Here is a 21,099-nt window from a genome sequence, read left to right as displayed (position 1 = left end):
TTCCTGCTCGTCCCGTGACGAGGCTGAGAATCTGCGTTGGTGGTAATTCGGAGGAGACTGCCAAACTGCTTCAATCACAACCACCATCATTATTGATATGGAATACTTGATGTCCTATCCTTCACTCTAAGAGTGTCCAGCGCCTCGCTAACATCAATTAGCCAACAGACTGTCCGAGCCCTCCCAGACCCATTACGTCTGTTAGTCCAACTGTACTTACTCACTCGTCGAGACCCAAGTGTCGCCGTATAGATAAATACCGCTCATACCCAAACAGCTTCAATTCTACCCTCATGAAGTTCACCCACGCCCGTAACAGCCTCCAAAAGTTATGCGGACGGAAGAAACTCCCCCTCCGTCGAATCATATCCTTTTCGTCCTGCCAGACAGTCCAACTCGCGTACTTGGCCAAAATGAGCATTGGTCTCATCGGCTGAGTCGATCCCAGCGCCTCATCTAGACTTCTCGTGAGATCGTTCGTCTTCAGTATGAGAAGGATGATGCGCGGCACATGGCCCAGCAGCTGCACGAGTTGCGCAAGGAGGTCTTCGCCAAACACCTCGCCAATCGCTTCCTTCTCAACGTCGTTTCGTATTGAAGTGGTAATCTCTTTGCGAGTCAGCACCCGATAGTCACGGCCCGTGATGGCGGAGGCAAACAAGGGAAACTCTTTTTCACCAATCCCTGCGACCTCGTAGGCGTACTTCCGCATTTTCTCTTCATTTGCATCGATGACCGCGAGCCACAGCTTCGCATAGTCCCTCCTCAACTTGTCATCTGGCATCCGATAGAGCCCATGGTCGTAGAGGATGACGTCGAAATTATAAGGATACCTTCGCTTGGGATTGTGACGAATGGCGATATTTCCTGCGTGTGGATCACAATGCAACGGGGCGCCTTTCGAAAAAATCATGACGTTGAAGATCCGTGCCAGCGTCGCCGACACTTCGGCCCGCGAGATGTTGTGCTCTTTGAAGTAAGGTAGATCATCCACCCTGGCTCCCCTAACATAGTCCATGACCAGAATCCTTTTGTTGGCCGATATCACCAGCGGTATGACGAGTGGGAACCGGGTATGTCGTTCGAAGTACTGCTTCGCATACATTGCGTTCTGCCCTTCCAGCCTGAAATCTAGCTCTTGCGGCAGAGAGAAGTCCATCTCATTACTCAACCACTCCAAGTCGTAGTCGGGGAATGCTCTCTTCAACGTGCGGAAGGTGAATCTTGTCAGGGCCAGATCCAGTGGCACCCACTCTTCGAGGCTGGGATGTTGCACCTTGACCGCCACCCTCTGACCTGTATCCTTCATCACGGCCAAGTGCACCTGCGCCAATGACGCTGCACCAATCGGCTCTCTCGTGAAGTCGTCAAAGTGGTCTTCTATTCGATGGCCCGTGTCTCTGAGGTACATCTCTTCAATGGATTCGTAGGATGAGACGGGGCATTTGTCCTGCAAGGGGATGAAGGTCTCGGTATACTCGGTAGGAAGCAGATATCCCATGGACGAGATGTGTTGGCCCAGCTTTATGAAAATTGACCCATTGGCCTCCATGGCTTTCAGCGCTCGGTCGGCACATCGTTTGTGGCAAGCCTTGAGACTTCTGGTGCGCTCTTCCGGGTCGTCGTGCTGTTCGTTGAGCGTTACACGGTAGCTTGTTCCTGTTAGTCTTTCGTCTGAGAGCCGTGGAGAAAGAAGGAGTCGCCATACTCATTTATACACACCGCCAACGTAGTAACCACCCTTCCGGTCCTCTCTGCAGCGAGCCAGCCATGCTTGATGTCGTCCCCAAAAAATAGTAGACCTGCACCTGTAGATCCACCTGCGGCCGCCCAATACGCAGCCTGGCGCGGCCTCACTAGCTTGACCGGTCTTTGACGAGAGGTGAAGCCCCTGCGTGGTTTGTCGAATGGGTTCTGTAGATGCTTGCAGCGAGGACACGTCCAGGTGGCACGGCCTCTGAGGAAGGCGAGGACGCTTTTGTTGGTTCGCATGAGCGAAATGTGTGGAAGACTACTGACTCGACATAGACGGCAGGATATTGTGGCTTTCGAGCAATAATCGATGCAAGGCAGAGGTCTAATCTCTGGGAACGATGAAGGCCCGTCAAGCTCAGGACCAAGAACGATTGATTGCTCGTGGCATCTGATGATCAGAATTCGGAGGATCGAATCACCGATCACACGACGGCAAAGACGAAGACGAACGAGAAATTTGCGGAGTCGCGTGGAAAGCATGACGTACCCAGCACATGGTTTTTTTCCATCCTTGGGTGGCTTCCAGCATCCTTCTTCCACCAACAATACCTCAAGCAGGCTTGACGAATTGCATGGATTGAGAATAGTATGCGGGCGACGAGTTCTACTGGTTGTTGTGAACGAAGATACCTACATACAGCTTCATGCCCCCCCGTCCTCTAACTTTTCCAACAGCTCTCTGACCAACGTTCTCTTCCCTTCCAGTCTGATCCTCCCCACCATCGCCGGGCGTCGCATGTGTAGATACTCGCTCAAAAAGCTCTTCGTCTGAATCCTCACCCTCTCCCTCCCTTCGTACCCCATCTGCTTGTATAGCAGCTCGCCCTCCGGAGAAGCTTCAATCCAACAGGGCAGCATCAGCGTGTCGGCGACATCATTTCCCCACTGCATCATCATCCGGCCGCACCCTTTGCCCTGATAGTCTGGGTCTGTGAAGAGCAAGAAACAGAGGACGTGACCTTCTGTGCATTCGCGACGGCGGCGAGTGAGGAAGTCCTCCATCAAGAACGCGGCATCAGCTTGCTCCTGCTCGGTTTCGAGGTACGAAAAGGCAGGTTCTTTCGCGCCATTCGTTTGACTTTCGTTCTTCGTTGATTCTTGCTGCTCCTTGGGGGTCACGTAGGTGGGGAAGATCTTCCAATTACTCGCACATACGATTCTTTTCCTCCGCTCCGTCGCAATTGCGTTGCCCTGTTCGTCAAGCACATTCACATCGACCTCGGCGTCCAGATCCTCGATCTTGAGAAACACATCTGCAGGGTCATTCTGCAAGCCGTTCAGGAGCGTCCTCTTCGAGTATGCATAACTTGCAGGAGACTTTCGCCCGAAGAAAACATTGGCCAGCTCGATCTTGCGAAATGACTCGAACATCATGGGGACGATGGCGTCGAGGTCCCGCGGCTCGAGGCGCGAGAGAACGAGATGCATTGTTGGTGGATTGATTGTCTTTGGGTATATGCAAGACTTGTTGGTTGTAACTGTTATTGTTGGGACGCTGATGCTTTTGTTGCTTGTTTGATCGAGTCAAGCATCCACACAATTGTATTATCTTGGGAGAATCGATGCCTTCACCGCTAAGAGATTGTGAGCTTACGCAGTCGCACGGTGTCCCCCCTGTGAGACAGATCCGTTTTCTGTATTGCCTCCCTCGATGACGAGCACAAAAGTTGCTCACGATGGCAACGGAATAGCAGCGCACACCGCAACCCTTAAAGATATCCTGCTGCCTGTGTAGCCACCGGACAAGTGCTTACCTGAAACACTGGTCTGCGTGCAGAAAGTGTGAGTTGCCATATGCGGCAACGTTGGGCATGCAAAGCCACAGGGGACGGGGTAAAAAGCATAAGGACGGAAGAGTGTCGACGCCACAGAGGCACAGCAGCATAGTTGCCAGTAGCAGCTCAGACGTGACAATGCACACACGGAGAGAAAGAGAGGCAAGAGAGGCAAAAGGCACACACTCCAGAGAGATTCTTGTATACCTGGTAGGTACGTTGCCCCTCGGCCTGTCAGCAAGGATCCCTCGAGCCCCTTCAAAAGTTGGGTTCGTCCCGATCATGGTGCGGCGATACGCGCTGTAGATCCGCACATCAAAGCTTGGGTTGAACCTCCTCTCTCCTCTCTTGCTTAAATCAACAGTTCAGTTATCGTTTCTCACATCCACGCAGCGGGTTAGTCAACACCATTGAAATCAAATAAGAGGATATTTCAACGGAAAATGAGGTTGCAAATTCTTTGCATTGGATCGCCTCTCCTATGAAGGCTTTGCTGCCATGATGAGGCCCATAATGGTATGTACCGTTTTCTCTAGTTGTCTGTCTGCATCCAAACCAGAGCGCCTTCAAATGCCCCTTAAAAAAAATACCAGCCATATCGGCGCAAAGGGCCAATACGGTGGTGATCAAGAAGATAAAAACCCTGTTTCCTATTCTCGCCTTCTGCACCGTGGCTAACTAAAATGGGTCGAGCCATATGCTTTTTGTCTTTCATAATTTTCGTTACAATTTCGTCACGCTCGAAACTTAAAGCAGTGTCTGGAGCAACGTCGCTTGTGGCGTTCTCTGTTTACCACTGATGTTGATGTTTTGACGAACAAGCTTCCCGGAAGCACTTTGATTGCGAATTTCGATTGTCGACATGTCAAAAGTCTCTGCACGTGCTTGCTCGGCAAACAGGTGCAAGAGCTCCGTGTGGCGGGTCCGATGAAGGAGTGACATGGTGAGACTCTAGTTCAACCACCATTGGATACCGCTCACACGGCCATTACCGGTGCCGTCGGTGATGGCGTTGAAAAGGATATCAGTGCAGTCAATGGCTCGATCGACGCAGCCCATGCACTTGTCGCCCACGGTGGCCTGGACTGTGGTGCCCGAAGTGGGGTTGTACAAGGTGACCGAGCGACCGCAGTATGGGTTGTCGTTGGACTCGGTTCCCATGAATTCGTAGGGAAGAGCAATCTCATAATCGCTGTTGGTATCGACGTTCCATCCACATGCGCCAAGACCACCATCCCAGTGGGTCACGTCACCCTCGCACGCATCTCCCGAACCCTCGCAGGTACCATCAGTCCCGACCGTGTCCTTAGGTTGAACATTGACCATGGACGGGGCAGCAGAAGAGGAGGGAGCCGGAGCAGATGACGAAGAGGACGGGGCAGGAGCAACAGCCGGAACGACAGCGGGAGAAGTGGCTGGAGAAGCAGCCGGAGCCGGAGCAGAGGACCACGATGAGGACGATGACGGGGCTTCCACGGGAACAACAGCAGCGGTTGCGAGGGTGGATGGAGAATAAGTTGCCGCGGCGAAGACTGCTGCTGGAACAGTGGTGGTAGTGCTGGCAGCAGGAGCAGGAGCCGGAGTAGGATCAGAGGGGTCGACCCAGACGGTGGTGGTTTCTTCGACAGTTACCCACACGATGTCGGTCACGGTGTTGGTATAGATGGCGCGTTTATCGAGCATGGGAACAGCCGCGACCAAAGAAGTCAGCAGCGAAGCCGCGAGGACGATTTGCTTGAGTCCGGCCATTGCGACAGGAGGATGTTTTGAAGTCGATAAGGTTGACTGGAGATCTGGCTCGACAGTGGAGAAAAGGAGTGCCTTTTGGAAGAGCGCTGGTGTTGGAGAGGGGAAGTATCTGGACGACTCTCTCGAGAAAGGCCTGGATATCTTGGTTCTCTGAAAAGAGTGTTGAGCGCTGAGGTGATACTGTCACCGGTGACAAGCCTGTGTCAGGGAAGTAAAGGACTGGTGTTGGAAGAGGGACTAGCCCGTGGTGAATGGTTCAAAGGAAAGGCGGTTCAAAGGATTGGAAGGAGGGAAAGATATTTCCAAGACCAGGGGAGGGAACAAAGAGGGACTGGGTAGATAAAGAGAAAAGACAAATGAGTGACAGGGGAATCGAGAGAAGAGATTTTTTGTTGGTGGGAGCGAATCCTCTTCTGGAGCAAGAAAGAAAAAGCGAGCGATGAACGAGAGAGAGGCAAGAAAGAGTTGTTGGAGAGTGAAGAGAGTCCAGAAAGGTTGCTGTTCAAGTCGTCACCATGCAGCGGGACCCAGACCTTTACAAGATTCCCCATCAGGAGTGAGCAAGGGGGAAAGCCGTTATTGGCCCATCCCTTGATCTAGCATCTGGCCGCCGGCAAGCCCTTTGTTGATGTTTTCCCCCCATCTCCTTGCATTTCCTTTGTGTGTTTGCTAGTCGCCGAGAGCGAGGATCGCGGGTTGGGGACTGCGGACTGCGGACTGGGGACTGCGGGTCGTGGGCCGTGATGAAGACTGCGGTGCTGTAAAGTGCCACTCTGATACAGGGGAGCAGTGGGTGGCATTGACAAGAGCAGGCAAGAGCAAGGCCGGAGCACACCAGGCTGGATACCCTCTGTATGATCCTAGAGGTGCTTGGGTGGTGCTGGAGGCTACTGCTGGGTGACTGTAGGGCCGTGGGAAATTCGGGAGAAACGCCAGGACCTGTCGACCCACTGGGCCCACTGCTCTCCCTCCCTCTCCCTCTCCCTCTCCGAACACAAAGAAGCTTTCAATTATTGTTGTTCGCTCTCGTAGGTGGCGCCCGTTCGAAACGACAGGCCCCTCACCCCCTTCGGTTGAAGCCCAAGAGACCCAGGGGAGACCTACCTAGCTAGGTACCTAGGGTGACCCAGGGACGCCCCTGCTCCCTTTAGGCTTTATGCGCAACCCCCCGTCCCCCAACTGGGCGCCGTCTCGTGCCCCGATTCGCCGCCTGGAAAACGTGTCTTCAGGTACAGCCGAGCCTAGTCCCCAACAGGCCAAGCCGTGATGACATGTTCCCCTGGTCCCTGCCTGTGGGTGCCTGTGGGTGCCTGTGCCTGGCCATTTGCCCTTTTGCTGCCTGGGATCTTCTTTCGCTTGTCAAGCCTCCCGTGGGCCGGCAGACTCTGCAGACTTTGCAGACTCTGCACCCCTGGACCCATGAGCAGCACTGCGCACTCAAATCCCCTCTTACAGCCAGCAATCGTGTTTCAGACCGACGCCTTTTGGGCCATGAAGAGCTGCATTTGTCCTCCTTAAATATCTCCTGTTTCCTGCAACTCGAAAGGAGATGCGTCCACGTCGCCAGCCAGCAAACTTGCTGCCACGCGGCCACTCGCCCACTCGCAGTTTCCAGCGTGATGCGCCGGGACGAGACTGCATCGATTCCTGTCCTTTTTAGCCGATGTTCGATTCGCTAACGGACTTCAACGAGGACACACTACGGAAGCGCTGCCCGCATCGAAAAGAAGAAGAAAAATATTCCAATGCGACTTCAAGATGGCGACAGAGTGGGAACTCTCCCAAGGTACGGCAAATGGCCTTTCAATGGCGGTATGCAGGAACCGCAGCCACTTGCGCAGAGAAAATCCTTTTTGCCTAGCCAGGTACTACTGTATAGGCTTCCGCCCTCGGGACATGCTCACGTCCTGCATCCTGCGTCCCCACCAGCATCCGGACTCCATTCAGCGCGCGGCTGCCAAATGCCAACTGCATTTCTGAGCATTGCTGCTTTGGTCCTGCAGCTGCCCGTGGCGCCGAGTCAAAAGCAACCTGAAGTGCCGTTTTGACGGGTTGAACCCGGGTCTGTTGGGCGGGCCCCCATCCAATACGATGCCCGTTGACTCGAAACCGAGCCGAGTCTGAGAAAAATCCAAAACTCTCCCGAATAGCTGGATTTTCCACGTGCTGACTAGGTATCTGAACTAACCTCTGGCGGGAAGTTCGCTCTTCCCATGTCAACCAGCATGCGCAGTGCCTAGAACGACTACACAATTTTTCATCACGCCTATCAATGTCGCTATAAACCCGAGTACCCTTGGTACATGTTCGTCAGTGCCGGCTCCGGTTTGTTCAGACGTCGCCCTACCATTCGCTCGGTCGCCTCCGTGATGGATTCGTTGGAATCCCCACCTCGATGGAGTCGATATCCACGGAAATGTCAAGGAGGTATGTAGACTCTGGCGCGATCGTTGCTGCTGTTCTGTATCCTACGCAGCCTCAACAGTATGCGCTTGCTTTCCATCCTCCCAAGCCTCTCACGCCACAGTGCATTTCTCTTTTTCCTTTTGTCGACACTATGATCAGGGTCGGGATGCGTTAGCCGAATCAGAAGTGATGGCTCTACAGCGTGAGCGATGCCTTAATCCTAACAGCAGATGTGCCATTTTTCCATTGCACTGCAGGGCCTTGCCGTTTTGATAAGACTCTTCCTCGGCAGAAGAGGGCGTGCACCTTCAAACCCTCGGGATTCGAGCTGCATGGGGTTGCTGAACTGCGTCATGGCAGAAGAATCAGGATTCAGAAACCTGCTTTCTCACGCTGATCTCCTGCGAACGGAGTTTCGGTCGTTATGGATTGGAGGACAGTCTTGTCCATCAGACAGCTCTTCTTGAGACTTCGCCACTCACCGGGGCAAGCCTCGGGGGTCTTGGACCGCAACTGTTGTCGTACGCGGCGAGGGAATGATGCGATGAGACCCGGTAGGCGAGCTTCATAGATGGTGAGGAGAGCTTTTGTTACAAGACCAATGGTAAGCACCGTAGCGGTCAGCTGAGACCAACTCAGGACTGTCGGCATTGCAGGGAAGTTGACTATACAAGTTGATTGCGATGTGGTGGAGTTCTCAAGAATCAGACCTGCAGAAGTGGAAGAAGAAGAGCGAGGAATGCGAGTTAGACGATAGACACACACTCTCTCTCTTCTCCCCGAGGAAAATGCTCTTTGTCGACTGGACCGCCTTGGCCGCGTAAGGGCATTTGTAGTGTCCCAACGCATTGCTGCTGCTGCTCCTCGCAGCTGTGAACTGCAGCGACTTCCCTTGCCTGCCACGATGTGATAATCACGAGCGGCTAGTATAATGAATGTACGCCATGACCAAACGAGCATTCGCACCCTAAAGCAGGGGCGCCATCTCTTCCGCCTGCGTATGACTCGGCGAATATGCGAAGAGACCTGGGAAGGGTACTACGTTATTATAGTATGGAATGGATCGATCCAGTTTTACGTCGCGTCGCTGTCCCACTATAGCTCACACACAGGTCATCAGCGTATATATGTATATGTATGTATATATGTATATGTATGTATATATGTATATGTATGTATATATGTATATGTATGTATATATGTATATGTATGTATAGACATATATATATACAGGTAGATAAAGAGAGAGAGAGAGAGTAGCAAGCACTAATTGTCTCCTATCTATATTGCATGCACTGCACCTTCACCTTTAGGTTATTTATTGGTTATGTCATCTACACATTATTTGACTTGGACTTCCCAAAGCATTTGACTACCAGCTGCCAGCTGCCTAGGAAGGTAGGAAGGAAGGAACATTGCGATACGGATTCCGAGTTGAGCTGATGAGTTGAAAGTGAACCCGAACCTGAACATGTACATGATAGAAGTGATGCGTTTCGTTCATACCTAGATGGTCTCGGGGAAGAAGGTTGAACACTTTGAACAGACATGGCACCCCATGGTATAGTAGTAAGAAAGTGGTTTGCATTGCCGCTGTCAAACGGATTTTGTAACTCTGGACCTCCATGCAGAATATCGAGGTAGTCAGACCAATACCACGCATACTATAAGCGTCCGACCCACCAGCAAACAAGCCCGCTTGAACGCAGCAAAGAAATGCACTGTGGTGAAAACCAAGACACAATACCCACCCTAACTCTCCGGGAGGAGCCGTGTTTATATCTTCCTCATCATCGCGTGATAGTCATCGAGACCATCGTCCAGGCCTTGCTCCTCCCAGGCCGGCCCGTGTCGACCACTGATCGTATCTGTTTCATGATCGTTCGCGTGGCCTGTGACCGAAGAGCCCGTGTATCTACGATCCCTGGAATCGAGCTGACCACTAGAACCGCTGCTGGCACTGGCTTCCGACGCGTCTTCATCCGGGGGCCACGGAGCCAGTTCTGCAACATGACCTTTGGATTGTTGCTGTTGTTGGACCGGCACAGGTTTGGGGAAGCTATTCTTCTCATCCGCAAAGTCCATCGTAAGCACTGCAGAGGTTGGCGTCTCTACCAGGTTCCCGCTTTGCCGTTCAATGTGTTCCACAGAAGGCGACTCCGACCGCGGTTTCCGTTTTCGTCGTGCAATGATGCCCGGTAGACCAAAATGCTGTAGCTTTTCGTCTTCTTCACTTCTTGGGATTTGCTGGTTTGGGGTACTTTCTGCACGTCGTTTGGACCGATTGCCGTGGACGGGATCGACTTGTATTCGGGCCTGCGGCACCAAATTCAGGTAGAGTGGGAACAACGTTCCAAACACAGCAACAGCCAACGGGACACAGTAAGAGTATCTTAGGTCGGATCCTTTGGCAACCGCCCACTGAACAGGTGGGAAGACTGCTCCACCAGATATTGCAGCCGTGATAAGTGCAGACCCGGCCTTTGTATGCCTGCCAAGTCCACGCATTGCGATGGCGAAGATGATGGAGAAAATGCCGGCCTCGAAGAAAAAGGTGAGCATCCCAATGGTGGCCGCAGCATCTCCACCCAGATGCATATTAAGAGCCAAACAGACAATGAGGCCCACATAGAGGCCCATCAAAATCCACCGGGGCTTCAGTACGTAGTTGAGAAAAGCGGCCACAAATCGTCCAACTGCAAAGACGGTGTGGCCCACAGTCTGGAAGTCGAATGGATGGAGATTTGAAGCCGGCTTCACGGCCACAATCAGCCCCTGTATATTGTTCCCGACACATTCTTGCGCACCAACATAGCACCATTGGCTGAAGACGGCGAGCCCAAGCGTCACATATACCACCTTCCACGGGCCAATTTTGGCAGCGTACGCTCCATGACGCTGATCAGCGAGCTCCTCCAACTGTTCGTCGGAAGCTTCGGGAAGCGGAACATAGTAAAAGACAACAGCCAATGCGAAGACAAACAAAGCGATGCCTAGATATGTCCATTGCACATCCACCAGAGAAGGGGCATTGTGCACACTTTTGAACAAAACCTTTGTCGCCAGAAGCGGTGAACAGACTGTGCCGATGGCTTGGAAGGCTTGCGACAAGTTCAATCTGACCTCAGCATACTCAAGCGGTCCGCAAAGAGCGATATAAGGATTGGCCGCAATTTCCAAGCACGAAAGGCCAAACCCGACAATGCAGTTGGAGACCACAAATGCTGAGTATGAAAGTAAGACTGCCGACGGCCAGAAAACCAGGGTCCCGCACCCATAGACAGCCAAGCCTACAATCATAACCGCTTTGAAGCCATATCGTTGGAAGATGAAGTGACCTAGCGTCAAGGGCCCCGCGAAATAGCCCCCGTAGTATGCCGCGTGGAGACCCAAAGCCTTGCCTGGCGAGACTTTAGCCGCAGCCTGAAACTGCGAATTGAGAGTGTCCAGGAGCCCATAGGCGAATCCCCAGAGGAAAAAGATAATTGTGACCACTGCAATCGGCCAAGCACTTTGTCGATTGGAAAGTCTCAACATATTTCGTTTTCCTGACATGTTCACGAATCCGAAATCTGAGACGGCGCTTTTGTCTGTTGCTCTTCGCGAGAGTTTCCCGGCGTTTGACAACGAAGGTCCGGTATGTTCTTCCTTGCTGGGCTCAGCCAGGAAATTCAGGAATCCCATCTTGTCACCCTCCTCATCTCCATAGTATTCCTTGACAATAGGTCTTCTGAAAGCAGCCGGGTTGTTGAGCATTGACACATTGCCTCTGGGCAAATCAGGTCGTGGACCGCTTTCATTCGCTTTGCCCAGGTCAATGCTGTTGCCGGACGTCAGCTCGTCCCCGGCATCTCTGATAAAGCTCGGCAGGAAGCGAGCAAACAAAGGCTTCAAACTGGGCACGCATGCGCAGATGATGCCGATGCAGACTTCAACGGCCGACCACATGAAGCTCAGACTTGCATACCAGGAAAAGTCATTTTCTTCGACGATGCGACTTGGGCTCCCACCTGTGCCATCCACAACCTTTAGACGATTGAGCGAAGCCTGCTGCAGGTATGCAATGCGAACGACGTCGACAACTGCGACAAAGGCACCAAAGGAGAAAGTTGCAATCAAGATGATCTTTTGTTTCCGAGGCAATCGCATTCCGGTCAAGATTGGCATTGGAAGGAACAGAAGAGCGATATCAGTGATGATGTTGAGAGGGGCCGAAGAGAGATACAGTGTGACGATGTCGGTGCAACGGGCATTTTCGGGTGTGGGATAGAGGTAGCCCGCTGCGACTGGCGAACACTGGAATATATTGAAAAAGGTGAGAGCAGTTCCGGCAATGTTGACCACGGCAAGAGTCAACCAGTTGCACCACTTGAAGACGGGATCGACGTCCTTGCTCATAACTGACAGGAAGAAGACGATGATGGAGGTTTTGGTCAGCATGAGCGAAGGGTTGTAGAGGATGGCAAAGGCATATTCAGCCTTCCGTAGCGCACTGAATGCGTCGTCGGGAATGTCTTGCTTGTGTTTCCCAAGGCCAAATCTGACGGCTACGCATATCGACGTCGAAAATCCCACAGCCAAGATCCATGCTGCCAGAATCCACCAGTCGTCTTGTTTGATAGATCTGATCAGCCACGCCCGGGTGTAAAAGCGAGCCGCGACAAAAACCGTGGCCAAAACCGTTATGACAATAGTGACGGCCGAAGTGGCCGGACCTCTGTCTGGAACCATGGACAGGGCAGCGGTCGCTGTTCGACCACGCAATCAATGATGGGTCGGTCGCACTGTGAACCTTGCAAGCACGCTTGATTCGAGCCCGTCATAATCGCAAAAAAGCTCTTCGAGGGACAGAAAAGCCCTGCGACATAATCCTCATCGGCGTCGGGTCGATAACAGAGACCATATCGAGCAGCCAAATGTCCAGACGTATGAAGATGAAGTTGAAAGAGCGCAGGAAGCTAGAGAGATTGTTTGGCTTCTGCCACACGGCATTGCAGATCATGGGCTCATGACCGCCACTCCATCCCGCCCTATGAGGCGGGCCAGCCATTCTTTGCGGAGGGGAAGGAGGGTGGGAAGCCGCCAAAGACATTTCGCCGTCGGGCTGGTCATGGTGGTAAGGAAGGGGTGGAAGAATGACCGACCACGCACGGGATTGGAGCATTCCTCAGCTCCCTCGTTCAAACACCGACAGGGCAACGGCAAGCGGTAGGCCAGAGGGAGGAGGCATGGAGATCTTGTTCGGTTGGGTGTTTTCGCGCCCTTTTCCGTTTGGTGGATGGAGGGTCGAACACGAGAGACTACCTAGGATGGTGACGAGCAGGCTGCAATTGCGGGGAAGTTGACTCGGCGGTTGGATTTAATTAGTGCAAGGTCAGATGTTCTCCAGGCATTGTTCCAGGGGAGCCCCGGCCACCCCCGGCCACCCCCGGCTGCCTGGCGAGCTTTACGAGCCCCAAAGGTCCCTATTTCTCCGCGTCCGGAGAAATTCAACTCAACAAGCAACCACCGTGGCACAAGAACCTTTTCCCAAGCGACTCGTGAGTCACCAAAGCACTCCTCTGGCATCGCAGTTTATTTTGATGACCAGATTATGGGAAGACCAAACAGGCAATGGCTGATATAAGAGAGTTGGGTATCACATTCACTAACTTTTCACCGTCACATCCACCAGAGTTCCAGTAGTAGATCCTCTAGGAGTCCGGGCCGTCATGTGGGAGTGGGTGCCATGACCTCTCAGCAGCACATAGATGCCAGTCTACCTTTGACCCCTGTACGAATCTCCTCGCACACCCGCACCCAGCTGGTGCTCGGGACCGGACACAATCGGTACGTAGGGCAAATCATCGCTACCCGTATGTACCAAGTCCTCGTTCTGTTCAGCCTCGCCAGTTCCGGCCTCTCTCTTCTTGCTGATATGTCTCCCACCACTCTTGAGGCGCAGCTTGTCCGCGGTGATAAGTTCCTCGCCCCTTGGCGGAGTCCATTTGCTGCTCTTCCAAGGCTTGATCTCGAGGAGGAACATAGTGTCAATCTCTTCCAAGGAGCGACCTGACGTCTCGGGCAAGCAGAAGTAGACAAAGAAAACAGCAAACAGATTGCATCCAGCAAAGACATATCCATATGCATAATTGATGTCGCCTGTGATGAAAGGCGTGAAGAAGGCGATGAGGCTGTAAAGTCGTTAGCAAAGATACTCGATAGAATAGTTCTGGCATAGGACGCACAAGTTGAAAAGCCAGTTGCTAGCGGCGCAAAGAGCAATGCACTGCGAGCGATATCGCGAGGGGTAGATCTCAGCGGTCACAGCCCAAGCCATCTATGAAAGATTGTTAGCTTACGTGGGCCTGCACAGATCAAAGATAGCAAGAGGTTCCACAGCTGGATCATCCCAGGAGACGAGTACTCACCGGGCCCCATGTGGAGGCAAACGCCGCAATAAAAAGACAGGAGAAAATGATCATCACGTAGCCGATCGTCTGGTTATTTGTACCATCGTTGTCCTGAAGGGCAAATTGACCCAAAGAAGCAAAGATCATGAAACACATAAACATCCAGGCGGCTCCTATCATGAGGCATTTGCGGCGTCCGAACTTTTCGACAAAGTAAAGTCCGGGGAAAGTCGTGCCAACATTGACGGCGCCTGTGGTTTGGTTAGCAAGACGGAACCCGCAAATAGTGGGTGTTGGGCTTACCAAGGATGATCTGGGTAACATAAGAGTTCGACAGACCCACGGACGCGAAGACCGTCGTCCCATAATAGAAGAAGTAGTTGGCACCGGTGAGCTGCTGCAGGGCCTGGATGATACACCCCAAGATGACCCGGTAGAGCATCCTCGGACCTGTGAAGATCTCCCAGATCGGATGATCTCCACCCTCGATTTCCATTTGCAGCTTTTCTTGCATTTCCACCAGCTGCTCTTTGACTACCCGGTGCCTTTCGGACACTCCATGGAACTTGGCAATGCTTGTGGTGGCAGGATCAATCCTATCATTGCGATAGTCGTGACGGGGAGTTTCTGGGAAGAACAAAATACCAACCCCCAAGACTATCGCAAACAGAAAGCCGATACCCATGGGGATCCGCCACGACGCTGTGTTGTTGATGGTTTCAGTTCCGAAGTTGATCAAATTTGCGATAAGGATACCGATGGTGATGAAAAGCTTGAGGTCGCCTGTTAGCACACATTGATAAACGTTTCCAGGATTCAACACAGTACCTGATAACAACACACAATAGCTCCGCGCACGTGGCGAGGGCTACTTTCTCCTTGGTATGCCGGAACCATCACTGAGAGACCTCCAATGGCCAGTCCAGCGATGATACGGCCAATCATGACTTCGTACCAATGACCTGAGCTTGAGCCGATCTGCACAGCAACGCCAATGCAGAAGATTATTGTCCAGAAGCAAATCGAATATTTACGACCAATGGCCGGGATGTTGGCAACTGGGCCGGAAACCAGAGCACCTATCAGAGTGCCGATAGACAACTATTCTCTCGTCAACATTGGAAGAGTAGGAAATGGATGGTCGCAATGCTCACCATGCCAACTATCAACCCCGATCGAACATTGCTGAAGCCTAGGGGATTTTTTTGGTCTGCAAAATTACGAAGAAAATCTTGCATTTCCAAAAAGCCCGAAATCTGGCCGGTGTCATAACCAAAGCAGAGGCCTCCAAACGAGACCAGGACGGCCATGAAGAAAGTCCTCAAGGTGAGGAACGGCACCTTGGATTCATCGTCAAAAGGACCCTTTTCTGTCTCGACGTCGACGGTATCTCCATTCTGAGTGAATGAAGACCGTACCGAGTCTCCACGTCGAGAAGTCGAGGGGTTCTTCTGGAAGAACCGTTTGATCGCCATGAACGATAGGGATAAGCTATTATTGGGGGCCTCTGGTGTAGTTCTGGCCTAGCACATATGCGGTAGAAGGTTTCGTCGACAGAAATGAAGCCCCTTACCTTATGTACCAAGACGAAGGCAATGTTCTCAGTCTTGGGCGCGAGAAGCCAACGTCATTACTAGCCGGACGTTGTGGCATGGTAGCATTGGCGGCAAAGCTTGGGGGTCCAGGAACAGCGGTAGCAGACTTGTGTTTGAGAAGCCCACCGTGGTCCACACAGCGTGACAGCCCAACCATGGCCAGAGATTCACAGATTCTGCAACTTCGACGTCATGCGTGCGAAAGCCTTGCCAGACACGTGCACCACAAGGCTTTGAATTTTGCCTCCACCACCACCCCGAGGAGGCAAAAGTCGGATTCTCGAGGTGCGCGGCATCTGTGTGGTTGCTCTTGTATAGAAGCCTGGTTCTCTTTCTTTTGGTCTGGTCTTCACATTATCTGTTGGCGGTAACAATCAGGAACACATGCCATCCCACGACCATTGAGAACTTGCTCGGACCTTGTCGAGCTGGAAGAAAATTCCTGTGTGGGAACTTACACGGTTTTGGTGACGGGTCGATGACGTCGCTGACACATAGAATCTGGCAGGCCAACGCGATTGAGATCCACTTTCTTGGGCATCAGGATCGCAATTTGCCGTCCACCGCTTCAGCAGCTCAATCATTGTTCGCAGTATCTGATCGACAGGGCTATGCTCGTCTGATGATCTACACTCCAACACTCCAAGCGCCGGAGCCTCATCGCAATTCGTAGCCGGGTGAAGCCGAAGCTTATCGTTCCACCACAGCACAACACACAGGATCTGTGGTCGATGGAAGAGCTGAATATCATTGCCCAAGCAGCAACATGTGCCATTGACCATTGGTGCCTGTGGGTAGCATGAGGGATGTTGGAATCCATTTCCACTCCATAGCGACCTCCCGTAGGTAGAAGGTCGTCGTGTTATCACACCAGTAGCACGCCTAAATGTCCAGCACGGTCAGGTATCGGTTACCGAAAACATCCTTCCTCTCGCCATATATCAGATGGGTTTCTGTCGACCATACACCCATTTCGCTCTGATCGTCCATACACTCGCGATCACACTGCCGTTTCGCTCAGTTGGATTGTCTTTTCTTGGCTTGGGACAAGAGTAATGCTTCCGAAGCTGTTAAGCGTATTGCTGAAGCTCGAATGAAAGCGGTTGAAATGCGTCAAGTCCTCCTCTCTGTAGCGTAGATTTTACAGGGTATTCGGCTATTGAAGCGGCATGGGTGGGCAGGTCCATGCCCGCCGCAAAGCGCCTGCGAGCCAGAGAGCTTCTTCCAAAGAACAGTAACAGTCAAGTGCCGTTCTTATTCTCGAGGTTGACTCTCCTTCAGCTTTTGCAGGGCTGCTGAACCTCGATAGGCTTCGAGCACACTTTCGTTCTCGGTCCGCGGCGTGCCAGTCTCTTCCCTCTGGTCTGCGCCCAGCGGCTTCGCTTTCTTCTCTGTGAGAAACTTCGACTCTTGTTTGGCATCTGCTCTGGCATCTCTGAAAAGCTCATAGCCTTTTGTGCCTTCGACGGGGTCCAATAAACCGTGTCTGCGCAAGCTCTCACGGCGCATGTCAAGCTGGCCGCCGTCGGCTTCTCGATGTAGTTTCGCGTTCCGTTTTGCGGCTCGTATAGAGGTAATTGCGTAGGTATAGAGAAGGCCGGCCATAATTACTGCCGCGATAGGCGCGGTCACGGTCTGCAGGGCAGGATCAGCTTGGGAGGAACGGGGAATCGATCATATGCTGATGCGAATGAACGTACTCGCGGGTTCCAAACGGAGCCCTTTGGTTTCACGATACGAGCCATTACTCAAGTTGACCTTTGCGATGACTTATTGGTGGCTAGAGCTCTGAGGTCAACAGATCGAGGCCAACACGAAACAGCAAGAACTTGAAGCTGGCAAACAAGCAGATTCTTTTGGTGCAGAACGTGTGCATGATTTAGGCGAGGACGGGTTTGGCTCTGGGCCATTTCTCCGCATTTCACAAAAGCTCACACCAGTGGGAGCCAGCGAGCCAGCAAGGTACCTACCTAGGTAGTAATAGTAGTAGACCAAGGACCCAAAGGGGCCAAGGGGCGCCTGAAGTCGGCTCGCTGGCTGTCGCCACAACCTTGAAGTTTACATCAGCATCTGTGAATGTCGGAAGTAGATGTCCCAAATGGTGTATTTGTTATGGTCTGCAGGGGAGAGGTGGCTAATAGTATAACAGTGCTGAGGGGTGCCAGTACAGTCCTTAGCTAGGTAGCTAGTAAGTGGTAGGCAGCAGACGCCTAAGTGGCATGAGAACTACTATCATTCAAGTTGCCTGTGCATTGCAGCCAGACAGCACCTGGGCACTGTTCACTACTACTACCTACTTAGGTACCTAGGTACGAGGTACTATTGCTTCTGCGTGCAAGTTTTATCGCGCATGACGGTTCAAGTTCCGTAAGATGATTCCGCCATTGCGGTCGGCCTCACGGTGCTCCAAAACACCGCAAACACCACTTCTCACCTTCCTCTTCCAAGTCAACCATGGTCCCAATCCCAATCTAGAGATTATTCCTCGTCGAACAGAGCCACCAGTGCTACGACCCCAATGGACACTGACATCTGATAAGACCTTCCCCCTTCCCCACAGAAGACGCCCGGGTTGGTGCCGGTTACCAGCACAGCAGAAAGAGGCAGGAGAAATACTCGGTACAGTAACCAGTTGAAGAACAAGGAACAAAGAGCAGGGATCTGACGTGGGCGGCTTTGCTGACCTCATCGCCGCGCATCGTTTCCTTCGACCATCGCCCACCCAGCGCCCAAGCATCGAATCACCATCTAATCAGCGGATCAGCTAGGAAACCTGTAGCCAGCACCTATGCACTCTATCGACAAATCAAGGCAGATCTAATCAAATCGAAGCCTAGTGAGCCTGGCCAGACACCACAGACCTGCAGTCTTGGGTCATTGATTGCCTGGGACTCCCACCCCAAAAGGACACGGCCACTGCTTCCGTCGCGTGATCTCCTCCCCTCTAGAAGGGAGTCGAAGGTTGACTTGCTGCTTCTCTAGTACGCACGAATAGGCACCTTGCTGCGAGCCGAGCGCGAAAAACCAGGCACCGCTGGCGACAAGATATCGTGGCTGTGTACCATCGCTTTCTCGCTCTTTGTCAGGGTCCGGCAGGCACATCACACATTATCACTCAAGACTTGCCGCTTCCCATAACAAGTTTCACGAAAGTCTCTCGAAAGTTTCCCTTAAACTCCAATTCTGTCACCTCTCTCTACAAAATCCATATTCCTCTCACATTTTCCAGAACCCTCACCTATACCTCCAGCATTGAAATCAATCGATATCTCACTCTGCTCTCTCTCGGCGCAAACCCCTCATCTTGTCCCCTGTCAAGACCTGACCACCAACCTTGAACTGTGCTACGAAATCAGCGCACGAGAGCTTATTCTTCAGGCGACCGCCTCTGCGACGACAAATACAAGTCAGCTTCTCTCCCTCCTTCTCCGGACAGTTTGTTCTGTCTACGCTTTGATCAAAGCCTACCCTATCTATCGGAACTGCCGAACCCCACCCTTCTCCAATCGCGGCGAGATACCCCGAGGCAGTCATCCTTACAAACGTGAAGGAAGTCCGCCACCATGACATCCCTGATCTTTGGCTCGATTTGGCTGGGCCACAAGGGTATCGTACAGCATAAACGCGAAAAGCAGCGGCAGAAAAACTATGAAAGATGGGAAGGCCTCCGTGACGAGTATGACGAACAACGGAAAATAAACAGGGAGTCGAGATCTCTCGACATCCAACGCACCGGGTCAGTCGTGGACTATGACAAACCCATCTTGACTCTCCGCGATCAACAAGAAGCGAACGATGCCCGTACGAGCTGGCGGCCTCAGGAAGCATGGGAGGATGTCCCCGAGAGGAGGGCCAGTGTTGAAGTCACATCTGGTTCGGGCTTGAGACCGCTGCCCACTCATAAAACGGGGTCCACTTGGGATGAAGGGTTGCCGCAACCCTTGAGAGTGAGCAGGCGCAATTGGGACGACTATCAAACACCGGTGAGCAGGAGCAGCAGTCTCAGAAACGCCAGCGGCCCAGGTACACCTCGTGACGGTAACTCCAGCAATGCCCCGTCGGTCCACAAACAGTCTCCTCGGCTGGACGCGCCCGCCCCTGCTAGCACCACTGCCTCTCATGCACATGCTTCCAGGAGCGCTAGCATGCCTGCGGAGATGCTGCAGCATGAGACCGTTGAACCGATTGAGCATGCAACCCCCGGCGGGCGCATGGCAGAGTTGATTGAAATGAGCGTCCCTCAACAGCCAGCGCCGTACACTGGCCAGGCGCCACAAACGTATGCCTCCTACCAGCCTCAGCCTTACTTGGCACCGGCACCGGCGCCCGTTGCTCGACCCGCCGATGGAAGTATGCCGGAATGGTGGAACAGGTCCTGAGAGAGGTTCATGGGGCCTTGAAGAGCTGAATTTGATTCAGAGACATGGGAACATGGGAGGAAGCGAGGGGGATCATTCGCACCCTTGCTATCCTTATTCACACCCTCAGTCACCTTACGACACTTCAATATATGGTTGTCTATTATCGGCTATCACTGTCCACTCTCAGTCCTCAGCGACGGCGTTTCTGTCCCGGATACCTAGAACTTTGATGATAAAAGCATCGAGTGGTATGGTCTAGTGTGAAATCTCATGGAAGGCAGACAAAAATGGAGGCCACTCCGGAAACTCCAAATACTAGATTTTCCCTTTATTACGAGACGGTTCCATCCGGAGAAGGACGGAGAGCGAACAGCGGCGAGGGCTAACTCTGGGAGAAGAAGACACGGACCGACCAGAAGATGGATTCACTTTGGTCTGATTTGGGGGGCTGATATATGGAGTATCTCTGGTTTGAATCTGTGGAGATATGGAGACAGGTCAGAACAGGGCAGAATATCTATTTAGGCAGAATTGCTTGGTTACTGTTGTGGTATTTGCATCTTTATTGAAGACCTCAGATATTCTTCTTTCCCGTATCCTTAACCCTTCCAGAGAGAAGACCAAGAAGGCTATAGATGGGAGTAAATACCCAGGTACCTAGGTGAGCTCCACCAGAGATTCTAACTTGTTGCTTGATAGACGATATTTGGTGGTTCTTTGCGTTCTCTGTGTGCGTGTGTTCTTATATAGCTACATACGTTCCTAACTATTTAATATACCTTCGTTTCATCAGTGCCTAGGTACCTACCTAGGTACCTATGCACCCTGAGCTCCGTCGGTGGTACCAAGGTATTTAGTAATTGATACGGAGTATTAAGTACCTACCAGGTAGGTAACCTCGTAGAATTGGGATCTTCCCTTCCCTCCCGCCCCCGAAAGCTTTCTTCCCGCAATCTCCTCACCTCTTGGGATCGTGTTCATCCCTGCATACATACCCTACCTTAGGTACAGTAGGTATAGGTATTTTCATGTTCATGGCCATATTCATGTCCATGCCCATATTCAT

At 52.4% G+C, this 21,099-nt stretch overlaps 7 protein-coding genes across 7 annotated transcripts; 1 reads left to right on the top strand and 6 right to left on the bottom strand.

Moving 5' to 3' along the window:
* Positions 1 to 220: 220 nt before the first annotated feature.
* On the bottom strand, positions 221 to 1,552 carry Z520_09851 (uncharacterized protein; the record flags this gene model as incomplete). The annotated part of the gene is made up of 1 exon (XM_016780345.1): positions 221 to 1,552. One exon carries the CDS (start codon positions 1,550 to 1,552, stop codon positions 221 to 223), a length of 1,332 nt encoding a protein of 443 aa, XP_016628588.1.
* An 845-nt stretch (positions 1,553 to 2,397) lies between these two features.
* Z520_09850 (uncharacterized protein) lies at positions 2,398 to 3,183 on the bottom strand (the record flags this gene model as incomplete). Its single annotated transcript, XM_016780344.1, has 1 exon — positions 2,398 to 3,183. The coding sequence occupies one exon, from the start codon at positions 3,181 to 3,183 to the stop codon at positions 2,398 to 2,400; it is 786 nt and encodes a 261-aa protein (XP_016628587.1).
* A 1,298-nt stretch (positions 3,184 to 4,481) lies between these two features.
* Positions 4,482 to 5,279, bottom strand: Z520_09849 (uncharacterized protein; the record flags this gene model as incomplete). The annotated part of the gene is made up of 1 exon (XM_016780343.1): positions 4,482 to 5,279. The coding sequence occupies one exon, from the start codon at positions 5,277 to 5,279 to the stop codon at positions 4,482 to 4,484; it is 798 nt and encodes a 265-aa protein (XP_016628586.1).
* Positions 5,280 to 9,461: 4,182 nt separating this feature from the next.
* Z520_09848 (uncharacterized protein) lies at positions 9,462 to 12,416 on the bottom strand (the record flags this gene model as incomplete). Its single annotated transcript, XM_016780342.1, has 1 exon — positions 9,462 to 12,416. The coding sequence occupies one exon, from the start codon at positions 12,414 to 12,416 to the stop codon at positions 9,462 to 9,464; it is 2,955 nt and encodes a 984-aa protein (XP_016628585.1).
* Positions 12,417 to 13,443: 1,027 nt separating this feature from the next.
* On the bottom strand, positions 13,444 to 15,552 carry Z520_09847 (uncharacterized protein; the record flags this gene model as incomplete). The annotated part of the gene is made up of 6 exons (XM_016780341.1): positions 13,444 to 13,858; positions 13,913 to 14,004; positions 14,096 to 14,328; positions 14,381 to 14,849; positions 14,906 to 15,178; positions 15,232 to 15,552. 6 exons carry the CDS (start codon positions 15,550 to 15,552, stop codon positions 13,444 to 13,446), a joined length of 1,803 nt encoding a protein of 600 aa, XP_016628584.1.
* A 1,374-nt stretch (positions 15,553 to 16,926) lies between these two features.
* Positions 16,927 to 17,417, bottom strand: Z520_09846 (uncharacterized protein; the record flags this gene model as incomplete). The annotated part of the gene is made up of 2 exons (XM_016780340.1): positions 16,927 to 17,307; positions 17,373 to 17,417. The coding sequence occupies 2 exons, from the start codon at positions 17,415 to 17,417 to the stop codon at positions 16,927 to 16,929; spliced, it is 426 nt and encodes a 141-aa protein (XP_016628583.1).
* A 1,818-nt stretch (positions 17,418 to 19,235) lies between these two features.
* Z520_09845 (uncharacterized protein) lies at positions 19,236 to 20,051 on the top strand (the record flags this gene model as incomplete). Its single annotated transcript, XM_016780339.1, has 1 exon — positions 19,236 to 20,051. The coding sequence occupies one exon, from the start codon at positions 19,236 to 19,238 to the stop codon at positions 20,049 to 20,051; it is 816 nt and encodes a 271-aa protein (XP_016628582.1).
* Positions 20,052 to 21,099: the final 1,048 nt, after the last annotated feature.

Source organism: Fonsecaea multimorphosa (assembly GCF_000836435.1).
Source record: "Fonsecaea multimorphosa CBS 102226 unplaced genomic scaffold supercont1.26, whole genome shotgun sequence".
NCBI classification, from domain to species: Eukaryota; Fungi; Ascomycota; class Eurotiomycetes; order Chaetothyriales; family Herpotrichiellaceae; genus Fonsecaea; species Fonsecaea multimorphosa.
Note: the sequence above shows the minus strand (reverse complement) of the source record. Positions and strands in the feature narration are given on the sequence as shown.